A 24,772-nucleotide genomic window follows, 5' to 3' on the forward strand; every position below is an offset into this window, starting at 1 on the left:
CATTCTCTTTCATGGGGGTTTATTTTAATTTTCAGATTTACCTTTTTACATATTATTGTCGAGTTTGTAGTGTGGGCGCCCAGGGTAGGTCAGTGTATGATTTTTTGACGCAGTGATGTCTCCATCGAAGAGAAGATGATGATCTCAGGATGATTTGGCGTGTAAATAAATGAAAATCAGCTTTAGAATGTCAAACTCGGAAAGTAACAGAAATGCCTACCATTTGACCACGAACAAGAAAAATAGCATGGAATTTTTTTAATGATTCTTATTAATATAGTTATTATTATTATTATTATATTGATTTTGATGAGAAACATTAGAGAAAGATTTCAAGTTTGATAAAATAACGATAGAATATATAAAATTTAAATATCTTTTTTTTAAAAAAAATGAGAGAAATATTTTATAAATCTTTGGGAATGACTGATTTGGTCCCACGGAAATTTTTCATCGGCCATCAGGATAAATTGGGAAGCGCACTTAGTCGTATTGACTCAATCCCTGTCCCACGGAAATTTGACTGGATCAGGATAAATGCCAATTCAGATTCCAACATCTTACGGAAGTTTCCCACCGGCCACCAGGATAAATCGGGAAGCGCACGCAGCGGCCAATTCAGATGTCCAACATCCTTTGATTACGATCCTCATTTGGAGAAAAATTGACCAATTCAGATGTCCAACATCTGGACATCCTTGATTGCGATCCTCATTTGGAGAAAAATTGACCAATTCAGATGCCCAACATCCTTTGATTGTGATCCTCATTTGGAGAAAAATTCCTACAAATACGCCGTAGTTGGAATCGAACCGCGGATGCTTGGGTGACAACCTGAACCCCTACCGTGGCACCATGGCTACGAGGACGAGAGAAATATTTTATAGAAAATACATAAATGGGATGATTGAAATGAAGAAGCCATATTCTCATTTATATTATGGTCCGTATTCTGAATTTAAGAATAAAAACAGGGTTGAAGTATGCATTGAAGTACCTTCAAAACTTCAAACACTTTGAAACTAAGAATATTTATTAGAGATTTACAGATTTTTTTTTGAAAAAACATACGCAATATTTTACACAGCCATATTATTTTCAAAAAAACAAGCTGACCCTGAAACATGAAGTTCAGCATCAACATGGTGTAAAGATTTCAAATAAAGAGCATTCGATACAAAGCTTGGAACTGAAGAGATTCATAATTCAGAGAAAAAAGGGTGTTTATATTTACATTCTCCCGATCGAATTGTTGTTAAGACTAGTTCCGAGCTGCTACTCTAATGGTGGTTTAGATTTTTCTCCTTGCGCATCGTGAACAACAATTGTAGAACCTTTTTTCTCTAGAGAAAGAAGTACCACAATCAATGGTTGCCAATGGAGTGGGAGCTGATACAGTAGTGCTTATGAGTTTTTTCCTGATCAGGTTGCAGTCAGTGACGAAGACTTCTCTTTTCAGCTTCCATTGTAAGTCAAAATGATGACAAAATGAGTAAATGAGAATCTGAGTAATATTGTCGACAGCAGCCTTAAGCATGCCCCAAGCGGTTGAGAAACCATAGCGCTCCTTCTGCGGCTTGCTCTTCGGCCTCTTGTTCGTGAAGTTGTGATTCGCTGAAGCACTCCAATATAGTGATTGTGATTTTATCTACCTCCAGAATGATCTTACACGAGAATCTGCAAATATATATCACAACGAAATATATACATATATATATATGTGAACTGCCGCTTGACTGTAACAGAAGATAGAGAGAACAACTATCGAATCATAGGATTTGTAATCGCTACATGTATCAAGCACCATGCACATGTAAAGGAAAAATAAGCTCCTCTCCATCAAAGAATCTGAGTTGGAAATTCATAATAATAATTTGGCTATCCGAGATATCATGAACAACCTCCATTTGGAGAATCTCTATAGTTATTTCTTCCCTCACTATGGAAAATTATCACATACACAATGTAAATGTGCACCAATAAACTCCATTATTGATAAGCTACTATTCCAATATACCGTAGGAAGTCCATCAAAGAGTTTGTACCTTATTAATGTTCCCTCCAAGGTTCAGGATTCTTGTCTACCTAGTTGGTGTTTGGTATCGAGTCCTCAAATTTTGGGTTCGAGAAGACATTAAGAGTGTAAAAGATTATCAAATTTCTCAAGCTTGAGGCTCTTGCTCAGCTCAATATGCCAATTCCACATTCAAATGGAGCCAGGGGGTTTAGAGGTGAAATAGTGTGGGGATTTACAAGTTAAATCTTCTATAATGTCCTAATAGTGGCCACATTTACTACACTGCTAAGTTTATTGGGATTTTATTTCTTTCAAGAAAGCCATTGCAAAATTGCTCCGACCATTGTTAACACTGAGCTGAAAACGTAGATCTCGTGATTTGCTCTTTTGGTACATTGTAGAATTGTTATATTAGTCAAATACTGAATCTCAAACTGAGTTTCTGAAACTCATCCCGTATGCTCTTGCTCAATTATACTTCCTTTTTTTTATCTTAACTTCTATATTTGATTTATGTGGCTTGTTATTTGATCTCTTAGCTTTTACACCTCGTGTTTGACCTTATTCAGGGATGTACATTTAGTTCATGTTTACAATTTTTCATGACTAACTTAATAGACCTTTCAAAATTGATTCGCTACTAGTCACTATTTATCATCTCCTCTTTTACTTTCCTCGGGACAGATAGATCTTTTGCTTTAATAACAGTCTATCAAGGGAAAGGGATTATCTAGTTCTTGACAAAATATATAAGGAACTAATTTGATCACAAAGAGCCATGATTTATCATCATAAACATTGCAAAAGGGAAGTCTTTGCGCTGCTACAGATAACAGCTAACATAACGAAAATGCCTCAAAGTTTGGTAGTGGTATTCTAGAAATATAATAACAAATATGTAGAAGTACTAAGAGACAATAAGCATAACCTGCCTTTTTTGTCGTTCAGATCTTTCCTCGCACAAAATAAATGATGGACGTTTCCAGGAATTTGCAGCACAGATCTCAAGCAGCCGTGATTTTGCAGTTCGTGTACTCTGATCTCCTATAAACATTAAAATGTAAGTGTAGTTGAGTTCATGATTGTCATAGGCAACTTTATATGCATTCAAAACAGAAAATTGCTCCCAAACATATCGTTTGTTATACCAATTTGATGCATTACAGTTGGCTTGTCTTGGCATGCCCTTGTTTTATTGATTGCAGTGATCTCCTTGGAAAAGCCGATCAATTCTGCTACTTGACTCCTATTTTCTATAAAAAGTTCATGTCTCACAATTGATTCATCTTCACTGGTACTATCAAAGCTAACTAATTTGGCTTCTTGGCTTCTATTCATGGGCTCCATTTCGGAGGGCAAGTTTCCTTCATGTGTGCGACGAAAAGCCTGTGCAATAGGTTCAAATGCACAGGGATGAAAGTTAAAAGACAAGTCTGAGTACAAATCCATTTATTTTTTCAGGGTCTGTAGTGGATATGTCAAATTCAGAATCAAACTCTTATTCAGATATGTCCAATGTGATCAGAAATTATCGTAAGAGAATATAAACAAGATAGCTCCTACCAAATTACATTTATAAGTTATGAATGAGTAAGGACAATCTAGGTTGCATTAGCTTCCATATAATTCGCATTATCTTTTTTAACAATAATTTGTTATTATCAACAGAAGAGTAAAAAAGAGAGGGGGGGGGGGGGGGGGGGGGGGGGGGGGGGGGGGGGGGGGGGGGGGGGGGGGGTGTGGAATTCCCAGCCAAAGATAGGAAGAATGGCACTGATGCTTAACTTTCTTCCTACAGGAAGTAACTGGATGCAGTAGATTGCGACCTCAAGTGATGTTATACATAGCTTCTCTAGTGAGAAAGTAAAAAAGCCAAATGAGGGTTAACGCATTCATAATCGAAAGACTTCCATACTAACTCATTGATCTATTTGCAGCAAGATCACTAGGTAGAAGAACCATATCTAAGATAACAGAAATCAAATGCAGAGTGTGTGGCATGCGAACAGCAAAATCTCGAAGAGCTCAAATAAAGAATTTGAAGTTGGGACATTGTCTTCCTACATTGATTTACATATAAAAGACATACATCATGCAATAATCAAAGATTTAAACAAAGGAACATGAGAAAGCATTGATTATTTGATGCAAATTCTCGACTGATACATAAATTTCAAGGATATATTTTGCTTTCTCATTTTGAGTATTTGTAGTTCTTTATTTCTCACTGAATGAATTGTGGTATAGCCTTGTCTATTCTTCAAACTAAAACTGATGCAAGAACGAATCGTTCTTCACAAATCAAAATAAGTCCTACCAAATACCCATTAAACTCTTACTACTAGTTCATTGGCTAAGCTAAGACAATTATTGAAATCTATTACAAATTCTAAATTTTAGATCAATTCCTTTTTCTTATTTGCATTAAAAGCAAAAGATGCTATGTTGTTTCCACAAGAAAGTAAACCTGAATCTTCATACAGCTATTGATTTAAGCTCATAAACCTAAAAGAATAGATAAAGGAGAGCAATTAACATAAAACAGCATGTGCAGATTTAAGATTGTGAACATAAATAGCAGATACATGAATCAACAGGTATTATTTTGCCCACTTGGCGTATTTGATCTGTAGATGAAAAACTAGGTAAATCAGGTAAGAATCGAAGTGGCCAGAGAAGGAATGTAATAGATGTCCAGTTATTCTCACCCTAAAAGTATATACTCAAGATAGCGTAGAAATGCAGCAGATATTGAGCCTTCTCGAAGCGAAACTAGAATAACAAAAGGGCCGGTCCTCAATATTCTAGTGAAAAATTTCAACTAGAATAACACATTGTCCGGAGCTCGCACAAGCAACATGAATTTTTCGGAAGAAAAAAAACACAAAAATGAGAGGCGAAACGAAGGGAAAATACGGTCGGATGTTACCTCCTCTTCCATCGGATCGACCCAGCTCTGGCAGCAGCCCCGCCACCGCGAGGAAGGGCTGGAGCTTCCCGCCGCCATCGATTTCGATCTCGCCGGTGAAAAGGGCCTTTACAGCGACATGAGGCTGGCGAAGAAAAGCCACGCGCGCCGCCGGAGAGAGAGAGAGAGAGAGAGAGTTGTGAATGATTGGACGACAATTTAAAATCGGCAATTTCCCACAGGGTCAGAATTGAAAAAGCGCACTAAAATTTCCTTCTTTCCCAAGGAAAATTTTGAAATTTTAATAAAAAATTAAAAAATAAAAGAAAAATTATTAAAATTATTTTAATATCTAATTATAAAAAAATAATAATAAAAATAATTAATTTTTTTAAAAATAAAAAAATAATAAATAAATAACCGTTTTAATGCATTGTTCAGAAATCAATATTAAAACTTAAATGTCAATATCACCATTAATTTGTAGTAAATCTTCTAAAACCAACGTTATAGTATTGATTTTTCTCACACATTGTAATGCTGGTGTGGGTCTTTAAAAACTAATATAATAATATTCTAAAAATTTTAAATCATTTTAAACAATATTAAGATGGTCTTAGGGGGTGCTTGGTTTAAGGTTCGCAGATGTAAATGTTCCGTTGAGTTCTCGAAATTTGTGCAATAGACAGATGATGTGTATTTGGGTTTAGATGGTGAATGTACATATGAGGTTGGGGTAATCAAAAATTGGGGGTTGGCTAAAAGGACCTGTGGAGGTCCTTTTGGCCAACCTGAAAGTTCAAATTACACATCTACCCTTAACTAAAATTGAAATAATTTTTTAATTTTCTTAATAAGGATAAATAAGTAAATGGACATCCAAAATACAACTCAACCTCATATTCATCAAACATTCCATTTACATTTATATTTTTTCAACTTTTTCTCAACCCCAACTATACATTTACATATTTTCAACCTCAACTTTCCATTGAAAAAATACAACTTAAAACCAAACACCTTCTTAATAAATAATAGTTTATTTGGTCTCAGTTTCATCTAATAAATCCACAATAGTTGAAATGAGTCTAATTGAAACTCTCTAAGTCTATTAATGAATTTTGACCGAAACTCATTAATAGACCTAGACGACTTAGATTTTTAAAATTTTACAATGAGATTGAAGTATTGAGTGTGTAAAAAGGTAGATATGGTGTTCAATCCTGATCTTAAGACACGTAGATGAAATTATGATCGTGTGCTAATTAGCATAGATTGTGATATTGATTTCTAAAAATCAGTACTAAGTGATGTTGATTTTTGAAAACTAGCATCATCACAGTGTTCTGAAAGTTTTAAATCATTTTGAACACTACTGAAAGAATCTTAAAATAGTAAACGAGGATTTATTTAGACTTAAGTTCACCTAATAAATTCATAAAATTTGAAATAGGTCAGATCAAAACTCTCTAGTCCATCAATGAATTTTAATTGAAATCCATTGATAGACAACCTAGGGTATTTGAATTTTTAAACTTTTATTATACGATGAAATATATAAATGTATAGGAGGTATATATAGTGTCCATTCATTGATGAACCTAGAAAACTTTAATTAGACTTATTCTAACTCCTATAAATTTTTGGAATGCTCCAAAGTTCAAATATATCTTTATTTACTATTTTAAAAAAAAGTAACATCATGACAATGTTATTGTTTAAGTTGTGATATTGATTTTTAAACACTAGCACCACTATGGTAATGAATTTTAAAAATCAAAACCACAGCTATAACCGTCAATTTGGATTGAGCCCGTCGGGTTTGCCTGCCTCGCTAAATAATTTAGGCAGGTTGGGTTGATATTTTATCAATCCATTTTAAGATGGGTTCAGATAGGTTAACCCGCCTAGACTCATGACCCGCATGGGTTGGTCGTGGTGGGCTTGGGTTGGCCCGCGAGTTGAGAAAGTTTATTTATTTATTTCAAATTTTAAAGTTAAAATAGAAAACTCAATGAATTAATGGACTTGATCTGTCTAAATTACAATTCAGCCTTAACAGTTTCAACTTGATCAATTTAAACTATAATTCAAACTTAATATTTTTTATTTTTTGATAGACCCGTGGGTTAGCCCGCCTAACCCGCAACCCACCTTGACTTGAGTTGGATTGGAGATTTTTCAATCCGCCAAATTGATGGATCGGCCTGTCCCGCCCCACTATATGATGAGTTTTTAGTGGATTAGCCCACCCCGCCATGGTTGACCCGTTTGACAGCTCTAACCACACAGTAAGTTGATGTTTAAAAATTAACACCACAATGATTATATTTTTTAAACACCAATACCACTATGGTGCTAATTTTTAAATAAACATCACAATAATATTAGTATTTAAGTTACAGTGTTGATTTTTAAAAATCAACACCAAAATAATTTTATTATTATTATTATTATTATTATTATTATTATTAATAAAATCAACTTGATTTTATTTTATTTTGTATTTTAAATATTTTTAATTTTTTATTAATCTTCTTTTATATATTAACTGAGAAAAAGAAAGAGAAAAATATGTGCATATGCGGGTAAAGAATTGAGAAAAAAAGAAATAAGTTGGATTGACAAAGGAGTAAAATTAGAATTAGATACGCGTCCCACAGGTGTCTAGAGGGGGTAATTAGATACGCCTTCTGGGAAGGATGAAAGGTTGACAAAGAAGTAAAATTAAAATTAAAACAACTAAAATTAGATTTGCTTTTTGAGAAGAATGGAATCTTGATACATCTATTAAGAATTTTGGAATTTTACATGCACACCTTAGGAATTGACAATATATATATATATATAGAAGGAGGTGATAGCTTGCACACTTCTCATGTGCGACACTCATGGACGACTGAATGCACTTCTAAATGCCTGAGTGCACTTTCAAATACATTGCACATTCAAGTGCACATGAATATCGTGCAAGATAAGCGCTTTCAGGGCATAACTGAGTTGATTACGATAGAGCAGACTTGCAGAAGATGATAAAGGTTCGAATCTCGACAAAATCAAGTAATACTCTCCTCCGTCGTGATCAACTCCAATTTCTCAATTTACCTCCTCATAGATAGTTATAGGATCGACCGTGTGGGACTGCTGGGATGATGAATTCCACCTTAAAAAAAAAAAAAAGATAAGCACACAACATAACAAAATCTCTTATATATAAAATTGGAGGCAAGAGTTAAGTTTCAGGAAAATTACCCAAATTTAACCTTCTATACTCAAATTCTCCAAATTACCCCTTAACATTTCAAACAATATTAAAACACCTTATAAAATTTTATGCAGACGATGGGAGCGGCCGACGGGATGCACATTTTCAGATAGGTCTATTCGAGAATTTTTATTTCTGGCAATAATAAATAATAGAGTGGCTAACGATCTAGACCTTTTATTTGGGTTATTTTAAAAACGGTTATGCTATCTTTTTGCCACAGATACATTGAACTGCATAGATGCAATCAAACAAACAAATTATCAGCTGCATAAAAAAAAAAGCTAACTAGAAACAAACAACTTTCTTTGTTCTCAAACGGTTAATAAAGCTCAGATTCACATTTTTTTAGCATAAAAAAAATACAGTGTCATTGCAAGACAATGCTGGGCCGTAGAGAGAGAGAAATGGTTCCGCCCTCGAACTTGAGGTGTACATTTACTTTCGGCTTCCAGTTCCAAGGCGTGGTTTTGCTTTGACTTCAGATTCCTGGCACAACCAACAATAGGTTAGGAATTTTGCGTGAAATCCTCGTTCATTAGGTTTGTTTGATGTTTTTGGTGTGAGCAATGGATAAGAATTCAAAGAGAAAACAAGGCTCGGGCAAAGAATAAAGGTTATAGAATGATTTGAAATTTCATTCCGTGTCGAACGTGAGCCAACCCGGCCAATATGCAGATTAGTCTGAAACCAACTACGCTCTTCGGCCAACCTTCCGTAATGATGGCGATGAACCAAAGGCTTCCAATGAGGCATGGGTCTTCCGGCAATGGTGTGAAGTCAGAACACACCAACGGTTTCCCCTAAGGCCATAAGTCGTGCTCCACGAACAGCATGATGTTCACAAAGGGCAAACAACACATGCAGCAGACCTTTTATAGTGATGGTGATGCAGCAGAGGCTTCCTCCTCTGAGACACAGGAGGGAGTCGTCTTCAGCGAGCTCTCGTGCCAGTGTGAGTTGTCCACAAGCAGTGCAACATCCACATCGACAAACAACATAGGTGCCAAACCTTCCATGGTGACCGGGATAAGCAAGATCTTTTTCCTATCCTTCCCCTTTTCCTCTTCTGGTGTGGTGTGGCATGTCTCAAGCTGACCAAAAGGCTTGAGATTTCAAACCTTAGATCACATAATTCACTGTCCTAAAATTTTGAGAGGTAAACATTGTTTCCAAGAGCTATAAATTTTGCTAAAAAAAGAAAATATGTCTCCACAAGTAGTTCAAGTAGTTCAAGTGCCAATTGCCGCTAAATATTCACCCCCTTTATATTTAGATAGAACTTAATATGAATGCTGAATTTTAGGAGAAGATATGAAACATCATCGAGTTAGAAGGGATTGACTAAAAATCCCTAACATACCTGTGGATTGTGAAGGTAGATGTATGTCTTTGCCGTAGCTGGATTGTGGTTTTCAGCACCTTTGCTCCAGTCGTAGCAGACCTGCACCAATTCCATAACTTTATCAGAAGCTCTGTTATCAAGAGTATCGACCATACTAATTTCTTTACATGCATCGCAACATTTTGTGGTACTAAGACTTGTGCAGTGCGATAGCTGGAACATTTAAGATAATTCATGAGAGAATGTGTTTTCTGAACCAGGTATAGAAACTGGATCAAACATCGGTTGAACCAGAATTGAGTTGTTTCGCTCACAGATTGAATTAGCAAAAACTGAAAAGACAAAAAAAGGTTCAACCGCTGGGTTCTTAAAAATCTGTGCTTGTTTTGTGAGGGAGTGAAAATGTTAAATTAATTAATTAGCCTTTTTAAAAGACTTTACTGGTTTTCATCTCATGCCTCATTTCAGTCTCTCAAGCCGCTAGCCCTTCTAGCCTCCACGTTTCAATCCTTCGACTCATGCAGTTGACCATCATCCAACGAGCAGCCTCAACATTTGAATCAAATTATTGTTATTGCTTAAATATATAATTCATGAATATAATCAATAGGTTTGTGACTAAATCTATTGACACAGGATGGTCTGACAAATGGACTAGGCTGAATCAATGGCCAAGTTGATACATGGTTTGACCAATTAATCCACTGGTTCAACAACTAAATTAGTGATCCGAAACTCTTCTAGTTAGATTTACAATTTTGTCTGTAAACTATGTTTTGAATCACGTAATGTTTAAATAAGATCGTTAACAGTAGCATGAAATATAGGAAACTTACAGCATAAGCAAAAATTGAGCCATCATGGTTGAAAGTGCTGCATGGAATGGGATATGGGCACCTACTCATTGCCTGCATTCAAGAAGAAAATGATAATGAAATGGCCTAGGATGGTAATAGGATACCAAAATTCTATTTTTTTAAAAGTTGTTTTATGTCTTATATAATGTTAAACAATTATGATACTCGAACAATTAAAACAACATTAACAAATATAAATAAGAAAATCATTTCTCAGATTCAAGGCCTAGAAACAAGTTGAAAGAACTGAAGAAGGTAAAGAATATGCATTAAACATTCAATATATTCACAAAATATAAGGTATCATGGAATGACACTAGCCTCTAACAGAATGTGCACAAACTTCAGTAACAACAAATGAAATCAAATCTTGATATCCTAAATCTGCAAAATAATCCAGTAAATGCAGCAAAAGGAGAATCGGTGTCAATACCAAACTGGACTCCGTGGTTCCAGAGTAAAATACAAACATAGGTATCATACAAGAGATTAAAAACAAGCTCAAACCACTTAAATATGATTAATTTTTTTTGAAATGAGCAGACCTTCAGTCTTTGTTTGCTGTCCTTGTCCCAGAAATTAAATGCGCCATCAGACCCAGCAGTAGCAAATGTATGATGAACCTGTTACAAAGAGTTCTGAGAACGTAAAAAGTTGATGTCTCACATACGCTACTTGTCTCAATAGACACCAACAGTAGTAGTATCCAAGATATATTGTGAGCATAGCATGAACATAAACTAATGCGTAATCTCATGGAAAGAAGAGTGGGAATGGATAAAGGAAGTTAATTTGATTCTACATAATAATGGACAGTGTATGAGGTTAGATGCTTGTCAATATCACCTAGAAGTAGACCCAAGCCAGCCTAAATGAACAACAAAAGCTCAATAAATGAACCGCTTGGGAGTTCATTTATTTGGAAGACCGAACTTGAACTTCGATTAGAGTAGATTTAGACTCAGCTTGGTAAGCATACAAAACAATCTCAAATAGTTAAAAATAGCTGGTTTGCTATGTGCACTTCTAGAAATTAAAGAAATATGAACTGTACTTAAAGAAAATTTAAAAAAAAATAAAGAGCAAGTATTCCTTGTACATCAACACTGAAAGAAGATTGCACGTGCTTTTATAGGCATATCGATGATGGAAAAAGGAATGTCAAAGTCCACCCAATTACAAAATTTTCTGAAATATCTGTTAACTAAACTTATTTTCTCTAGGGTATGAAAACGAACAAAAAATTTGTCATTAGACAAGAAAAAAATTAGCGACTTAATAGTCAAATATGAATGGTGCTTAAAGTAAACTTACATGCATGTCAACCACAAGAAAGTAGGCAAATATGTAGACGATGAAATCACCACCACTAAAACCAAATTAATTACTTACATTGCAAAGGAATTATAAGAACAAGAAATTCAGTATCTTACGGGATGGAAGTTCATTGAGTTCACAGAATATATTTCATTGCCTTCTCTGTGGCACTTGAATGTGAAGTTTTTGCTTTGTTGTGCATCGTCAAGATGGTGCACACCAACTCTCCCTTCTATTGATCCCACCTACAAAACAAAACCAATAAGGTTCACTCAAAAACTTGCATTTCTAATCAACCCCAATAGATAAATAGAGTAGAAAGAAGTAAGAAACTTCTGACTGGCTTTTGTTGTGAAGGAACATAACTCATTTCATCTGACCACTGAAAACTTGAATTTCAAATTAGCTAAAAGCCTAAAAGAAATCAAGTTGGACACTTGGTTTATATTAAAAAATAAAGCTATTTAAGCTGGTAGAAAACACAGTAAATATCAGTGAACAAACTTAAATAGTGGACTGCATGAATATTCTCGTTTCACTGAGCAAAGCACTATGCAAGATTATATCACTAATAAGCTTATTAAAATAAACACATAATCATAACTATGCAAAATTAATAAATTATTAAAATCTATAAAGGAAATTTTTAATATTGGTTATGATTAAAATAGATAATCTAGAATATTTAATAAATGTGGTTAATTCAGTTGAACTGAGTCAATCAGTGACATTGGCCTGTCTGGGTCAACATGCATTTGACTAGTTAACCAATTGATTCGACAAGTGAGCCTCAACCAGGTCAATGTTCAGGCTGGTTCGATATATATGTGCCAAACTACACCAACTGTATATCAAAAAGTCAAGTCTACTAGGAACAGAATGAGACAAGGCATATGCTTATAGCCTGAAACATAGGCATAAAATTTATGTATCTACAAGAAGTGGATTGTCCATAATGGATACTAGTGATATCAAAGTGACCCATCTCTAGCAAACAATAAGGACAACCTTGTAAACTATCATATTGTTTCTAATTTGCCCCATCAACAAACATCTACAACATTTCTCAAGATGACTTGAGATGGTTGAAGCTATTGTTGCAAGGCTTCATATATAAGTAAAACTAAAATGTACAAAGAATGTGGTGCAAAACAGAAATTATTGCACATACCAGCCCAACATAGCTAAATGGCTTGGCTGCTTAGCAGGGAACAAAGCATAAGTTTATCCAAGAACTTCTAGGTGAAAGTAACAAACATCATCCTCTTCAATCAATGATAAAGGCTACAAGTCCAAGGTGGTAAACAGATAACAAAAATGGAACATTTGGGTTTATGCAATGATTGAGGGGAATTGGTATTCAATATATGGTACACAGGGAAGATTGCATAGCAATGTGATCTAGTTCCACAACCATGTCAGAAGTTGATGTTACTCTGATTTTCACAATTTACAAAATGTATTGTTCTCAACAGATAAATGAAAGCTTCTGTTATTTTTTGTTCTCTGCAATATCATCAGATGAGCATGAAAGGGAAGTGTGACAAATTTGTGTGCCTCAGTCAACGAAACTCAAGAAGTTGCATGCCTCAGCCAGCATCTCGCAAGAGGAAAAGATTATAAAATTGAAAGTAGTATAACAAGATATGTTTTTGTCTCTTTTAATGGCCTTTCCTAAAATGACTCAATCTTAAACCTAATCCAACAAACTTGGCAAACAAATAACCAATTCCCAGAGTAACTTATCCTACAAAAATAAAATGTAAATTTCCATCAAAATAAAAACAACTTTTGAAAAACTACGAAATCTAAATTTCCCAATTTTAACCCCAAATTCAGAAAATTCTTAATTTGAACTGCATCAATGAAAGCGCCCAAAACATAAAAGCATTGTCCGACAGATCATGATATCAATAATAACAAGATGACACAGACTATGAAATTTAATGAGTATTTTTGAGTTCACTGGCACAGCATTTCTTCAATGTTTTAGATGCAAACCTTATAAATGTTCTCTGATATAGAGGCTATATTCGAGAATGACACTTGGATTTTCACTCAAGGACAATTTTGAAACTTAGACTCAAGACTCTCGTGTATTCTCTGATTAATGTAAATGTATAAATATAATAACAGAAACATTACCAGAAACCCTTGCTGATCAGGGAATGCAGCAAGGCATCTTGTTTGATACTTCAAAGGTGATGTGATTGTCTTGAACACTGTCTGTTAATCGCCAAAGAAAAATTGAAAATTTGTCACAATCTTGAAAATCAAAGTTTACTAGTGCCGTAGAATAATGAAAAAGAGGTGGAAATAGATTTAATATATAGATAATTAATAAATAAATAGGAAATCGAAATCTAAAATATAAAGATATCATTCTCTTAGTCTTAAACAAACAGGGTCTTTCATTCACCGAAATTACAAGTCTTTCCCTCAGAAAATATAGACAGCAAAGTTAATGTCATCTAATCCTGAATAAGGAAACAACAGCTCCTATTTGTTGGGATAAAACCAATCACCATTATGGGCTGGTAGACAAGTACTATCTAACAAGTTATGTGGTCGTATCATCTTGCAACCTGTCAACTCAACAGGAATCAAATTTGATGTAGAAAATTCAGGTAGCCATGAATTAACTTACAGCCACTTGCCCATACTAGGTAAAGGTTTTAACTCAATTTCCTAATTAAAATAAAAGAAACTTGCCCGTGACATCATTTTTGTTGCTGTGTTCCTTTCATGGCAAATAGTAAAAAGGACCTGCTTCCTCTTCCTTATTGTCCAACTTCCACTTGATTTTTCCCTTGCCTCTGGTCTGTCTGACTTCATAGGATGACTTGAATGGTTGGCTCCTTTCAATACTCTATTTTCTACCATTTCCTACTACAACCACCGCAATCTAGGGCTTATTCCAATCATCACAAATTAAGCTTTAGTTCAGCCACTCACAACGATACTTTCCCTTATCTCTATGCCTTGAGCTTTTCCTTGACTTTTTTGCTCTATGCAAACTAAACAAAAACCCATCTAAACAGAAGTTTATTTAAAGCTCATATAACAGCACATAATGCCAAGAACCAGAGAGATACTCACAGCGAGAAGATCTTATTACACTAAGCAAAATTTACATAACATTTGTGCTAGAGGAAACTTAACCGCCATGCCACAAGGTTGCAAATAATAATATATATAGGATAAACACCTTGAATGTTAAACAGAAAATATATGAATCACCTGGGGGTTTTGCAAGTTAAAAATTTGAAGTTGTCGATCTGCAGTGCCAACAACCATCAAAGGGTACTGCACTGACATAGCATAGCATCGTTCAGGAAGCTGCTGACTATGGACTGGCTGCGCTTGTCGAGTATCCCAGTACCTGGAGAAGAAAACAATTAGTAACGAAGTAATTTAAATAGGAGGGAAAATAGTTCTCAGGATAACAAATCAAGTATGATAAAATATATGCAGAGAAGACACTGCATAAAACTCAAAATTGAATGGTGAAATATAAAAAAGGCAACAAATAGTGCTGGTTCATAACATCATTGAGCAAAAAACACTAACCACACTGGCATTGACAAAAGATTAATTGCAGACTAACCAGAAAAAAAATTGACATGCAATGCCATAATAAGGGTAAGTTTGGGCCTGCTACTCTTCAATCAGGGGAGTATTTACTATTTGAATAAAAATGACACAGTTTGTATATTAATCAAAAAATAAGAGAGAAAATAATAGTTAATTAGGAAAGAAAAGGAAGAGACAAGCCAGATGAACGTTCACTTGTCCTTATGGTCAAACCTTCAGCACGTTGCTTTTTCTTAGAATTCAAAACAGTCTAACATGGGCATCACTTGAGTAGTAAACTATAAGAACACATTATGTTTCCTGGGAAAAAATGTCATTTCATATGTGCCCTTAATAGACAGTCTTTGATTTGATAAACTCAATCCTAGACTTTCCAATGCAAAAAACTGGTTAACTTTCTGATATGATCTTTGATGATTACTAATCGGAAAATAATCTAAGCTACTGCAAGAAGCAAATGCACATATGTAAGGGGAACTACCGGATATGCTGCTAACTTTCTCCATCGACTTCTAACATTTTCACAGATTTGTCTCTAATAAAATTTTAGAATGAGAAACAATTTATCAAGTAAATGCACATACATATGAGGAACTATCCTATACACTGCTAACTTTCTCCATCAACTTCTAACATTTGCATATGGTTTGTCTTTAATAAAATTTTAGAATGACAAACAATTTAACAAGCAAAATTGATAATAATAATGGAACACAAACCTGAGTGTCTTGTCCCAGCTCCCTGTAACCAGGAGATTCATTTGTTGTATCCAGGCAATTTCTTTAATCGGTGCATCATGTGCAGCAACAGTTGTAGGTTGTCCACCAGACATCAAAGGCCACATCTTTACTGTTTTATCACAGCCTCCTGAAAAAACCGTTGTCCCATCATCCTTCCAAGTAGAACACAAAACCTGAGGTAGAAACCCACAAATAATTAACAATATGAGTATTGTGATAATAAGGTAACATATCTTTGCCGCATGTGAAGGACAAAATGAAAACAAAATACCGGATGATCATGTGATATTGAAGCTTTTGGTTGACTACTACCGGCTAGAATTTCCCAGCACCTAACCTATAAATAAACAATGAAGAGAAAGGAAATGAGTCCATCGAGAAAACACGGAGAAAGAAGTTGCACTGATCGGAGACCTGATTATCCCAGGATGTCGCAACAAGGTAATTTCCCTTTGGGCTGAAACTAAGGCTAGAAACGGAGTCACTTGGAGCAGGAACCACCTGCATTGTCATTAAAACATCAACCAAATAAGGTCGACGCAGACAAAATCAACAATAAATTTTCTCTTCTAATAAATCCCTAACAGAATACAGAAGAAGACATTCAAGACTAACAGAAATAAGAACGACTACTTTTGTGTAAAAAAATTCTGCGGAACTTTCTACCTCCATAGACTTGTTAGGGTTTGCATTTCCAGCTGCAGCAACACCCAAGCTACCAAAGCTCGCCATCTGCGTTACTATCTAATCTATAACAAAATCCCTGAAACACAACAGAACGTCCCATGAAATTGGTTAAGTGCCAGAACAAAAAAAAATCCTAATACTATGCTAACAAATTTAAGGTGCCGACCCGTGCCGCCCGAAACGGACGGTTTTTTACCGTTCCGGTACGGGACCGGCACAGCATGCGCGAGAATCTCGCGTGCGAGTTGCCGGCACAGTGCGCGACAGAAGGAAATCGTTCGCCATATAAACGATGAAGACTTACTTGGAAGCAGCGGCGAAGGCGATCGGCGAGAGATCAGTAGCGGCGGCGAGGCGGCAACCACTCTTCGGAGGTACGATAGTATTTGTATATTAACAAACCTAATCCTTTCTGAAAAAATCAACCCACACGTAAAAAAAAAACAAAAAATACTTCTATCGACGCTCTGTGCTGTTCGACGCCGATTAACCCAAAAGAAGAATAAACGAAGAACCCCCAGATTTCAGTCCTAAACCCTATTTTAGTCGAACTTCGGTACCGACAGATGCTCACCTGCCTGCGAGAGAGAGATGAAGGAAGCGGCGACGAGAGAGCGGATATGCAATCGAAGAGAACGCTCGGACTAACAGATGAGCAAGAGGCCGAGCTTGGATCAGACGCGAAGGAGATCGATCTGAGAGTGATGAGGAGGCTCCAAAGCGGTACTAACGAGCGGAACGACGAGGCCACGGAGTTTGAGCTGAAATAATTGGGCCTCGACGCTTCCATAATGGGCCCATAAAGCAGCTAACGTTAGGGCGGTAAATAAATTAAGTCAAATCAAATTTTATAATCAAATCAAGTTTAAAATAAATTGAAAAATAATTATTCAAGTTTAATTTGATTTTAATTTTTTTATAAATTTGAATTAAATTAAGTTTAAAATGATTATTAAGTTTAATTTGATTTTTTTTAAGAGCTTGAGTTTACTTCAAGTTTAATTTAAACTTTATTTATTTAGATATTATCGAATTCTCAATTAAGCTTATTTAATTATTTAAAATTTTTATATTTTAAACTTGTTTAGTTAGTTATTGAGTTTGATAATACATATTTATTTATTGATTTCAAAATTTTCTTTCTTTATTTAACATATTGATAAAAAAAATTTATTGATGAATATAGTTTATAAATATTATTTATGAATATTATTCACAAACATTAACTAGTTGAACACGTATATATTTAACTTTATTTATTAAATTTAGCGAGTTGTTCAAGCTTGTTTATTTAATTAATCTTATGTGTATTAAACGAACATAAACAAACTCTTACAACATCAAACTTATTTACGAAGGTTCAACTCATTTACAACTTAGTCACATTAATACGAGATTCCTATTAAAAGTCCAAATTAAAAAATAGTAATGATAATAATAATTAATCTTTACCTCCACAATATTCTAGATAGGGGTGTCAATTCTAATAGGTTAGGTGGATTCAAGTCGGATTGAAATAAAATATTATTAAAAAATCTCAACTCGAATTCAATCTAAAATCCGAACCCAACCAACTCAAATAACCCAAAAAAAGTTTTTTTTATTATTTTTTCTGATAATTCTTCATTGCTATCTTAAAATTTTATCATTATCATACTAATAATACATAAAACATCTTGAATTTTAAAATAAATTTTGATTTAATTTTAAAAATCTCCTAAACCTTAAATTTGGATCAATCCGAGTTAACTCCAATCCGATCCAAATTTAATCTAATTCAAAACTCACAATTTCCAAAAATCAATCTGAAAATCTTATTTGAATACATTGACAAAACCTTTCAATTCTAACATATTTATAATTATTTCAGGGGATGGAATCACATTGACAGATCGAGAAATTGCAGTTGATTAGGATGGATGGAGGATATTGGTTGGAAAACTTCGTCGAGATTCGAATCTTTATCCTCTTCTGTAAATTTGTTACTCTATCATTTGTAAGAAAATAAATTAATCAACTCAACTATGCCTTGACAACATCTAAACAATACTCAAGTCATGCATAAATTTCTTGGTCGGCAATTATATTCTACCAAAATAATTATGTCGATTAATGATCTTTACATTGACTTTGAAATTTAATAGTAAAAAAGTGTGGAGCACGAAAAGTTTCGGACTCACGTGAGAATAATTTATTTACGATTAATAAGTGCTAATTGAAGATTTATTTTTTATAATCTTTGTCTCCTTTAAAGAATACATATGATTTGAAAGTCTAGTTGATGAGAGATTCGCTTGTGCTTGACGATTATTCTAAATTAATTAGTTGGCGACACGTTTGTACTTGTTCAATTAATATTTTTGTATTTTTTAAATTATGTCCCATATTTTGCCTAAGTTACATTGATTGATTGATCCTTTACCTTAGGAAAGTTGGATGGATGGAGATATTTTAATAAATGATGCAATCGATGCGCATCACATCGTTGATTAGGTCATTATAAATGAATGATTGAGATTTTTAGAATTTCTAATGGGAAAAATTATTGGGCACCTATTTTTTTTTTTAAACAATTTTTTTTATATAAAGGGACATCCTAACTCACCCATAACTCTTCAGTAAAAGGTCGAATCCACCACTCTGCAAAAAAGTGAAGTCGATCATGTGAAATCGTTTCAAATCGAGGGTGATCGACTTCGCAATCATATGTGAGGAGGTAAATCAAAAAATTATAGTTGGTCATAACAAGGAAGGCATTGCTTCGCCTTCATTGAAATTCGATCCTTACTTACTTCAGCAAATCTGTCCGTTATAATCAACTCAACTATGTTTTAAAGGTTATCTTACCCATAACTCAACCCATATATAGTTACTCAATTGTTCTATAATAATAATATTTTTATTATTCTATTAATCAATTAGACACACTAGTAATTATGATTTTATATTTTTATATATATTTAATATATTTACACTGTATAATACTGATTTAATTACAGTTTCGTAGTTGCTATAATACTGATTTAATTATGTTCATCTATCATTAATATTGTAATAACTATGAAATTGTAACTTCCACAATAATTTTAGTTATTATAATTTTGTAGCTATTATAATACAGATTTTACAATAATTTTATTATAATATGAAATCGTAATTACTATCATATGTTGTGGCAATTATGGATTTGTAACTGCTACATTGCACCTGATCCATTTAGAATTTAAATAAAAATAATACTAAAAAATAATTAAATATTTGTACATTAATTACTAGTGGGATAAAAAAACATTAAAGTACGACGTCCATTTGAAAATTTCCAAATGAAACGTCCTTTTAATTTTTCACCAAAATTAATAGCGAAAACTTATAGTTAAAATAAAACAAAAATTAAAGCTCTCTGATATATTATTATTATTATTAAAAAAAGGTTATCTTCTTATGAAAATGATTAAAATATTTTAACACTAGTTAAAATTAATTCAACACTATTAATTAAAATTATTTTTATATTTGTAATAATTTTAGTTAAAACTTTGATAAATTTTAGTAAAAGGATAATTTAAAAAGAAAATTTAGGTTGGATGTTTTTTAATATTTTTTACTGTTTTTAAAAAATAATGTTAATAAGGAACTTTGTTTGTTTTTTAACCCAAAAAAAAACACTTCATGATTGTTAAAATGCATCAGACGGTCGAGATCTATCCTCTCCTGCTTCAATATCCTTCTTCCTTGTTTCCGCTCTCTTAAATTGCACCACCGCCCGCCTCAGTCTGCCTTCCTTTACCGCCCTCCCGGTTCTCCTACAAGGTGGTCGGAGAAGAGGACACGAGGATGCTTCTGGGAAATTGGACGAGGCCTCCAACGAGGCGGAGCGGCAGCTCGGCGGAGTTCATTGCCTCTCCTGCTTCCTCTGCCGCCGTCGTCTTCGATGTAGAGGCTCCCCGGTCGTCGGATGACCATGTGATCGGTGGGCAAGATCTCTCCCCGGGTTCTCGGTATCTTCTTCCATCGCACAACGGCGTCGACGTATCCGGCGTCTGCATCGAGGATCCGGCCGTAGCCGTGCCAGCGCCCTTTCTGAGGGCCTGTGGGCTCTGCGGCCGCCGCCTCGGGCCTGGCCGGGATACCTATATGTACAGGTAGGGTTCCTTGTTGTTGCTGCTTTTGTCACCATAAGAGAAGACGAACTTTCCGGGGCTTTTCCTTTCTGCGATTCACGATTTTTCGCCTTCTAGGGTTTATTTTGTTTTCCATTTTTTGGATTTGATTCGATCGAGGTGGACATGTTGAATCCCTCTCTTCAAATTCTCGCTTCGATGCTTCCCTCTTCTTCCTCCTTTCTTATTCGGTGCCATTCCTAGTTTCTTATTCTCGTATCCTTCAAAAGCTAGTTTCCCCCTTTTCGATCAACGATCACGACTTTTCCTGCTTCAATAGGCATTCAAGAACTAATACTCTACTAAAAATATTTATTCATAAACTTTCTGATGCCTGTTAATCCACAATTCACGGACCTTAAATCCTCTGATGCAATCGATGTATTCCTACACCTGGAAATCCATTCATTCGTGTGCCATCTTTCATCTTGCAGGGGTGACATCGCCTTCTGCAGCTCGGATTGCAGGCAGCAGCAGATTAACAAAGATGAGCAGAAGGAGAAGTGTTCTTTGATCTCCATGAACAACAACCCATCTCTCGCAAGCAATCGCTCCAACCAATCTGACGGCGGAGGAACAATCCCTGCAGCCACTAATTGAGCAATTCCAGCAACCTCTCCGCCTGTAAAAAATTCTCAGAACTGATATCTATTACAGATCTAGATTTCTAGACAGTGCAGATCTTGAATTTTCATGGTTTTGTGTATGAGAAGTTGGATTGCAGAAACCTGTGTTGTTAGATTGTAATATAGATGTGAAATAGCAGCCTCTATTTGTTCATGGCATGGCTAATCATTGGGCGAAGCTAACTATTATATTTTACAGGGTTAATAAGAAAGTTTTCTCACTGTGTTTGTGAGCAAAGACCAGTCGTTTTGGATGGTTGGTTGATTGAGATTGATGAAGAAGATACTTTCACTTGTGTAATTTTTGTAAATTATGAAGGGCGAAAATTATATTTTTGTATCAAAAATATTCATGTTTTTGTGTTGTTGTAACAGTCACGGAGTAGCTGTTATATCGGATTAACGTAGTAACTATTTATTGTAGCAGTCGGTCAATGGTAGTATAACGTGTTACAATCACTTTAAATGATTGACGTGGTGGCTATTAATTGCAGCGACTGACTGCTCTAATAATTTTATACTAAATTTAAAATAATTTTGATTAAATTTAAATATTTTTGATAAGTCACTCTTAAAACAAATCCCTGACTGTGAGAAGTCTCTAGTTCTCATGCTTGTCAGGCTTTTGCCTCCGATGAGATCTGAAAAGCTCTTCATCTTTTGTATTGGCAGTTGGCTCTAACTCTGAGCACTGCACCATTATTATAATTAAATTAATATATTTTAAAATTAAATTATTCTTAAAAAAACACTATGCGTTTAAACTTTCTTAATATTATTAAATAACTTTTAATTGTTATTAAAAAGGAAAGGAAAAATTTATAATTCAAAGCTTTTTGCCAACAACACTGATTAATTAATTAATTAATCGTGAAATTACTAGCTTCTTCTTGACCTTTCGACGTCGAAGGTGCCGTCGCCGGCGTCGATGATCACTTCCTCGTATTCGGTGCCGGCGTCGGCGCCGGCGAACCCTGCTGATTTTGGATCTTCGTTGCGTAGTTGGTCCCTGCTGATTCCGGTAGAGGCCCGGTTGGCCAGCTCGAAAGGCCACCGGCGATGGCGGGTTGAAGGCCGGTGCTCTGTTGATTTGCGCCGAGGGGAGGGAGAAGCGATTGTAGAGCAAGGATTTGGCTCTGGGCGATTCCGATTTGGGGGCCAAAGCTAGGGTTCTGAGATGTAGGGGTGTTAAGGTTTAAGTCGGTGGATGATATGTTTTGGGACTTTTGGGAGAAGGGCGGCGGAGGAGGCAGAGCGGCGGAGTCGAAGAGGTTGAGGCGCGGCCGGGAGAAGGCGGATGCGGAGGCGCCAGCGAGGTCGAAGGGCGGGTAGGCGACGCCGGTGAACTGCTGCACCATGGCGCGAAAGTTGGAGGCGTCGGTGTTGAGCACCGTCGTCTGCGGGCGGCGCGCCGACCGGGAGCGCTTCCTCGAGGGAAGTGGAGGCGAAGGCGGGGAAAGGGAGCTGGTGGGTGGGCGGGGCGGCGGGCAGGAGGAGGATATGGAGTTGAGGTAGGAGATCGGGTCGAAGAACTGGGAGCGAGGGAAGGAGGATGTAATGGGGGATCTGAGGCTGTCGCCTCCGCCGGATGCGACGGTGGAGGAGCGAAGGCTGCCGCCGGCGACGGAGTCCATAATGGAGGAGGCGAATTCTGCGGTGGTATAGAAGAAGATGCAGAAGAGCGACAAAATCTGTTTTTTAAAACGTGCCCGACGAAATTTTATTCCACTCCTTTAATTTATCAAAATTTCAACTCGCTCTATGAGTTTTTTTGAAAATTGCCAAAATATTCTATAATTTTAAAATCAAAGGCAACCAAAGTTTACATAATGATCAAAAGGTCTTCTTTAAAAAAAACATATTTATCAGAAAACACCCTTTAATTTTGAAATATGCATAATTTTTCTAAAACTTTGTTTAATAACCAACCTACCAACAAACCTTCTCGACGTTAAAACCCAATCACGCATCTTATTTTACTAATTACTCATCGTGTTTTATTTATTTTTAATAAAAAGCTTTTCTAATTAAATCCTAATAAATGATTTATTGGCATTTTCACCCCTAACATCTTTTGTGAGTAAATCGGTTAATCCTGATAAGGTTTACAACGTTTAGTAAATCTTAATCCTTTTTACAACGTTTAGTTTTTGAATAATTTTTATCTTTCCTATTCTTATGGCTTACGTGGTGTTACTTGGTTGGCTTAAGTGACGTCACATCTTATCCCTTTTGGTGTATAAATACCACTCCGAAGGCTGTAGTTTTTTCATTCATTGCAAGAAATTTAATTCAATTCGTGAAGCCACTGTCCCTCTTCGTTTTCTATTTCTTCTTTTTGCATATTATTGTGTGTTTTGTGCGTGTGTGGTTTCATAGATTCTGAGCCAACAATTGGTATCAGAGCCTTGAATCCACGATTCTACAAAAATGTCGGGCATCCCACAAGCTGCTGCGAAGGAGAACGGCGGAGTGCCATTTCTCTATCCGATGCTAAGCCCTCACAATTACACTGTGTGGGCAATCAAGACAGAGGCGATTCTTGATGCCCAGGGAGTCTGGGAGACGGTGGAGCCAGCAGAAGGAGCCCAGGTAGATGCAAAGAAGGACAAAAAGGCACGTGCATATATCTTGCAGTGTGTCCCCGAAGACATCCTTCTCCAAATCGCAAATAAGAAGACGGCGAAGGAAGTCTGGGATAGCCTCAAGACGAGGTATCTTGGTAGTGATCGGGTGAAGAAGGCACGCGTACAAACGTTGAAGAGCGAGTTTGACGCCCTCCGGATGAAGGAGACCGAGACGATTGATGAGTTTGCGGGAAACTCAGCGCCATGAGCAGCAAATTCTCCACCCTTGGTGCCACGCTTGAAGATTCCTCTCTGGTAAAGAAGTTGCTCGATTCTGTCCCTGATAAATTCTTCCCTATTGTTGCCGGTATTGAGCAGTTCCACGACCTTGAGACTATGCCGTTTGAGGAGGCTATAGGGCGACTGAAGGCGTACGAGGAACGAACACTACGATTACATGGCAACACCAACAACACTGAAGGTGAGCTCCTACTTACTCATGCCGAATGGCAAATGCGACAGAAGGGGAGAAGCGTGGACACTTCATCAGGAGGCAAGGGGCGTGGATCCAGCAATCCCAGTCGTGGCAATTGGCGTGGGCGTGGGCGAGGGCGCGGACGTGGCCGTGGTACGCAGCGCCAAGACAGTGCAGGAGGCACTAGCGGCAACAACAGTGGCGCTCGTGACAA

General features: G+C 36.0%; 3 protein-coding genes across 4 annotated transcripts; 1 reads left to right on the forward strand and 2 right to left on the reverse strand.

Moving 5' to 3' along the window:
• Positions 1 to 1,177: 1,177 nt before the first annotated feature.
• Positions 1,178 to 5,088, reverse strand: LOC141828465 (uncharacterized). The gene is made up of 4 exons (XM_074715898.1): positions 4,947 to 5,088; positions 3,166 to 3,403; positions 2,950 to 3,061; positions 1,178 to 1,677 (listed from the first exon to the last, which is right to left on the reverse strand). Exons 1-4 carry the CDS (start codon positions 5,022 to 5,024, stop codon positions 1,530 to 1,532), a joined length of 576 nt encoding a protein of 191 aa, XP_074571999.1. The 5' UTR covers positions 5,025 to 5,088; the 3' UTR covers positions 1,178 to 1,529.
• A 3,391-nt stretch (positions 5,089 to 8,479) lies between these two features.
• LOC141827504 (protein RAE1) lies at positions 8,480 to 17,444 on the reverse strand. 2 transcript variants are annotated; one of them, XM_074714769.1, is made up of 13 exons: positions 17,305 to 17,444; positions 17,035 to 17,142; positions 16,710 to 16,792; positions 16,458 to 16,544; positions 16,315 to 16,380; positions 16,023 to 16,216; positions 14,950 to 15,091; positions 13,855 to 13,935; positions 11,826 to 11,954; positions 10,938 to 11,015; positions 10,372 to 10,443; positions 9,554 to 9,634; positions 8,480 to 8,679 (listed from the first exon to the last, which is right to left on the reverse strand). In XM_074714769.1, the coding sequence occupies exons 3-13, from the start codon at positions 16,773 to 16,775 to the stop codon at positions 8,629 to 8,631; spliced, it is 1,047 nt and encodes a 348-aa protein (XP_074570870.1). In that variant the 5' UTR covers positions 16,776 to 16,792; positions 17,035 to 17,142; positions 17,305 to 17,444; the 3' UTR covers positions 8,480 to 8,628. The 2 variants fall into 2 exon arrangements, with proteins under 2 accessions (XP_074570870.1, XP_074570869.1); XM_074714768.1 differs by having other exon boundaries at positions 16,710 to 16,806.
• A 3,058-nt stretch (positions 17,445 to 20,502) lies between these two features.
• LOC141828368 (FCS-Like Zinc finger 7-like) lies at positions 20,503 to 21,670 on the forward strand. The gene is made up of 2 exons (XM_074715794.1): positions 20,503 to 20,872; positions 21,325 to 21,670. Exons 1-2 carry the CDS (start codon positions 20,565 to 20,567, stop codon positions 21,488 to 21,490), a joined length of 474 nt encoding a protein of 157 aa, XP_074571895.1. The 5' UTR covers positions 20,503 to 20,564; the 3' UTR covers positions 21,491 to 21,670.
• The last annotated feature ends 3,102 nt before the right edge of the window (positions 21,671 to 24,772 follow it).

Source organism: Curcuma longa, chromosome 4, assembly GCF_044706935.1.
Source record: "Curcuma longa cultivar G26 ecotype Majalengka, Jawa Barat chromosome 4, ITB_CL_G26_1.1, whole genome shotgun sequence".
NCBI classification, from domain to species: Eukaryota; Viridiplantae; Streptophyta; class Magnoliopsida; order Zingiberales; family Zingiberaceae; genus Curcuma; species Curcuma longa.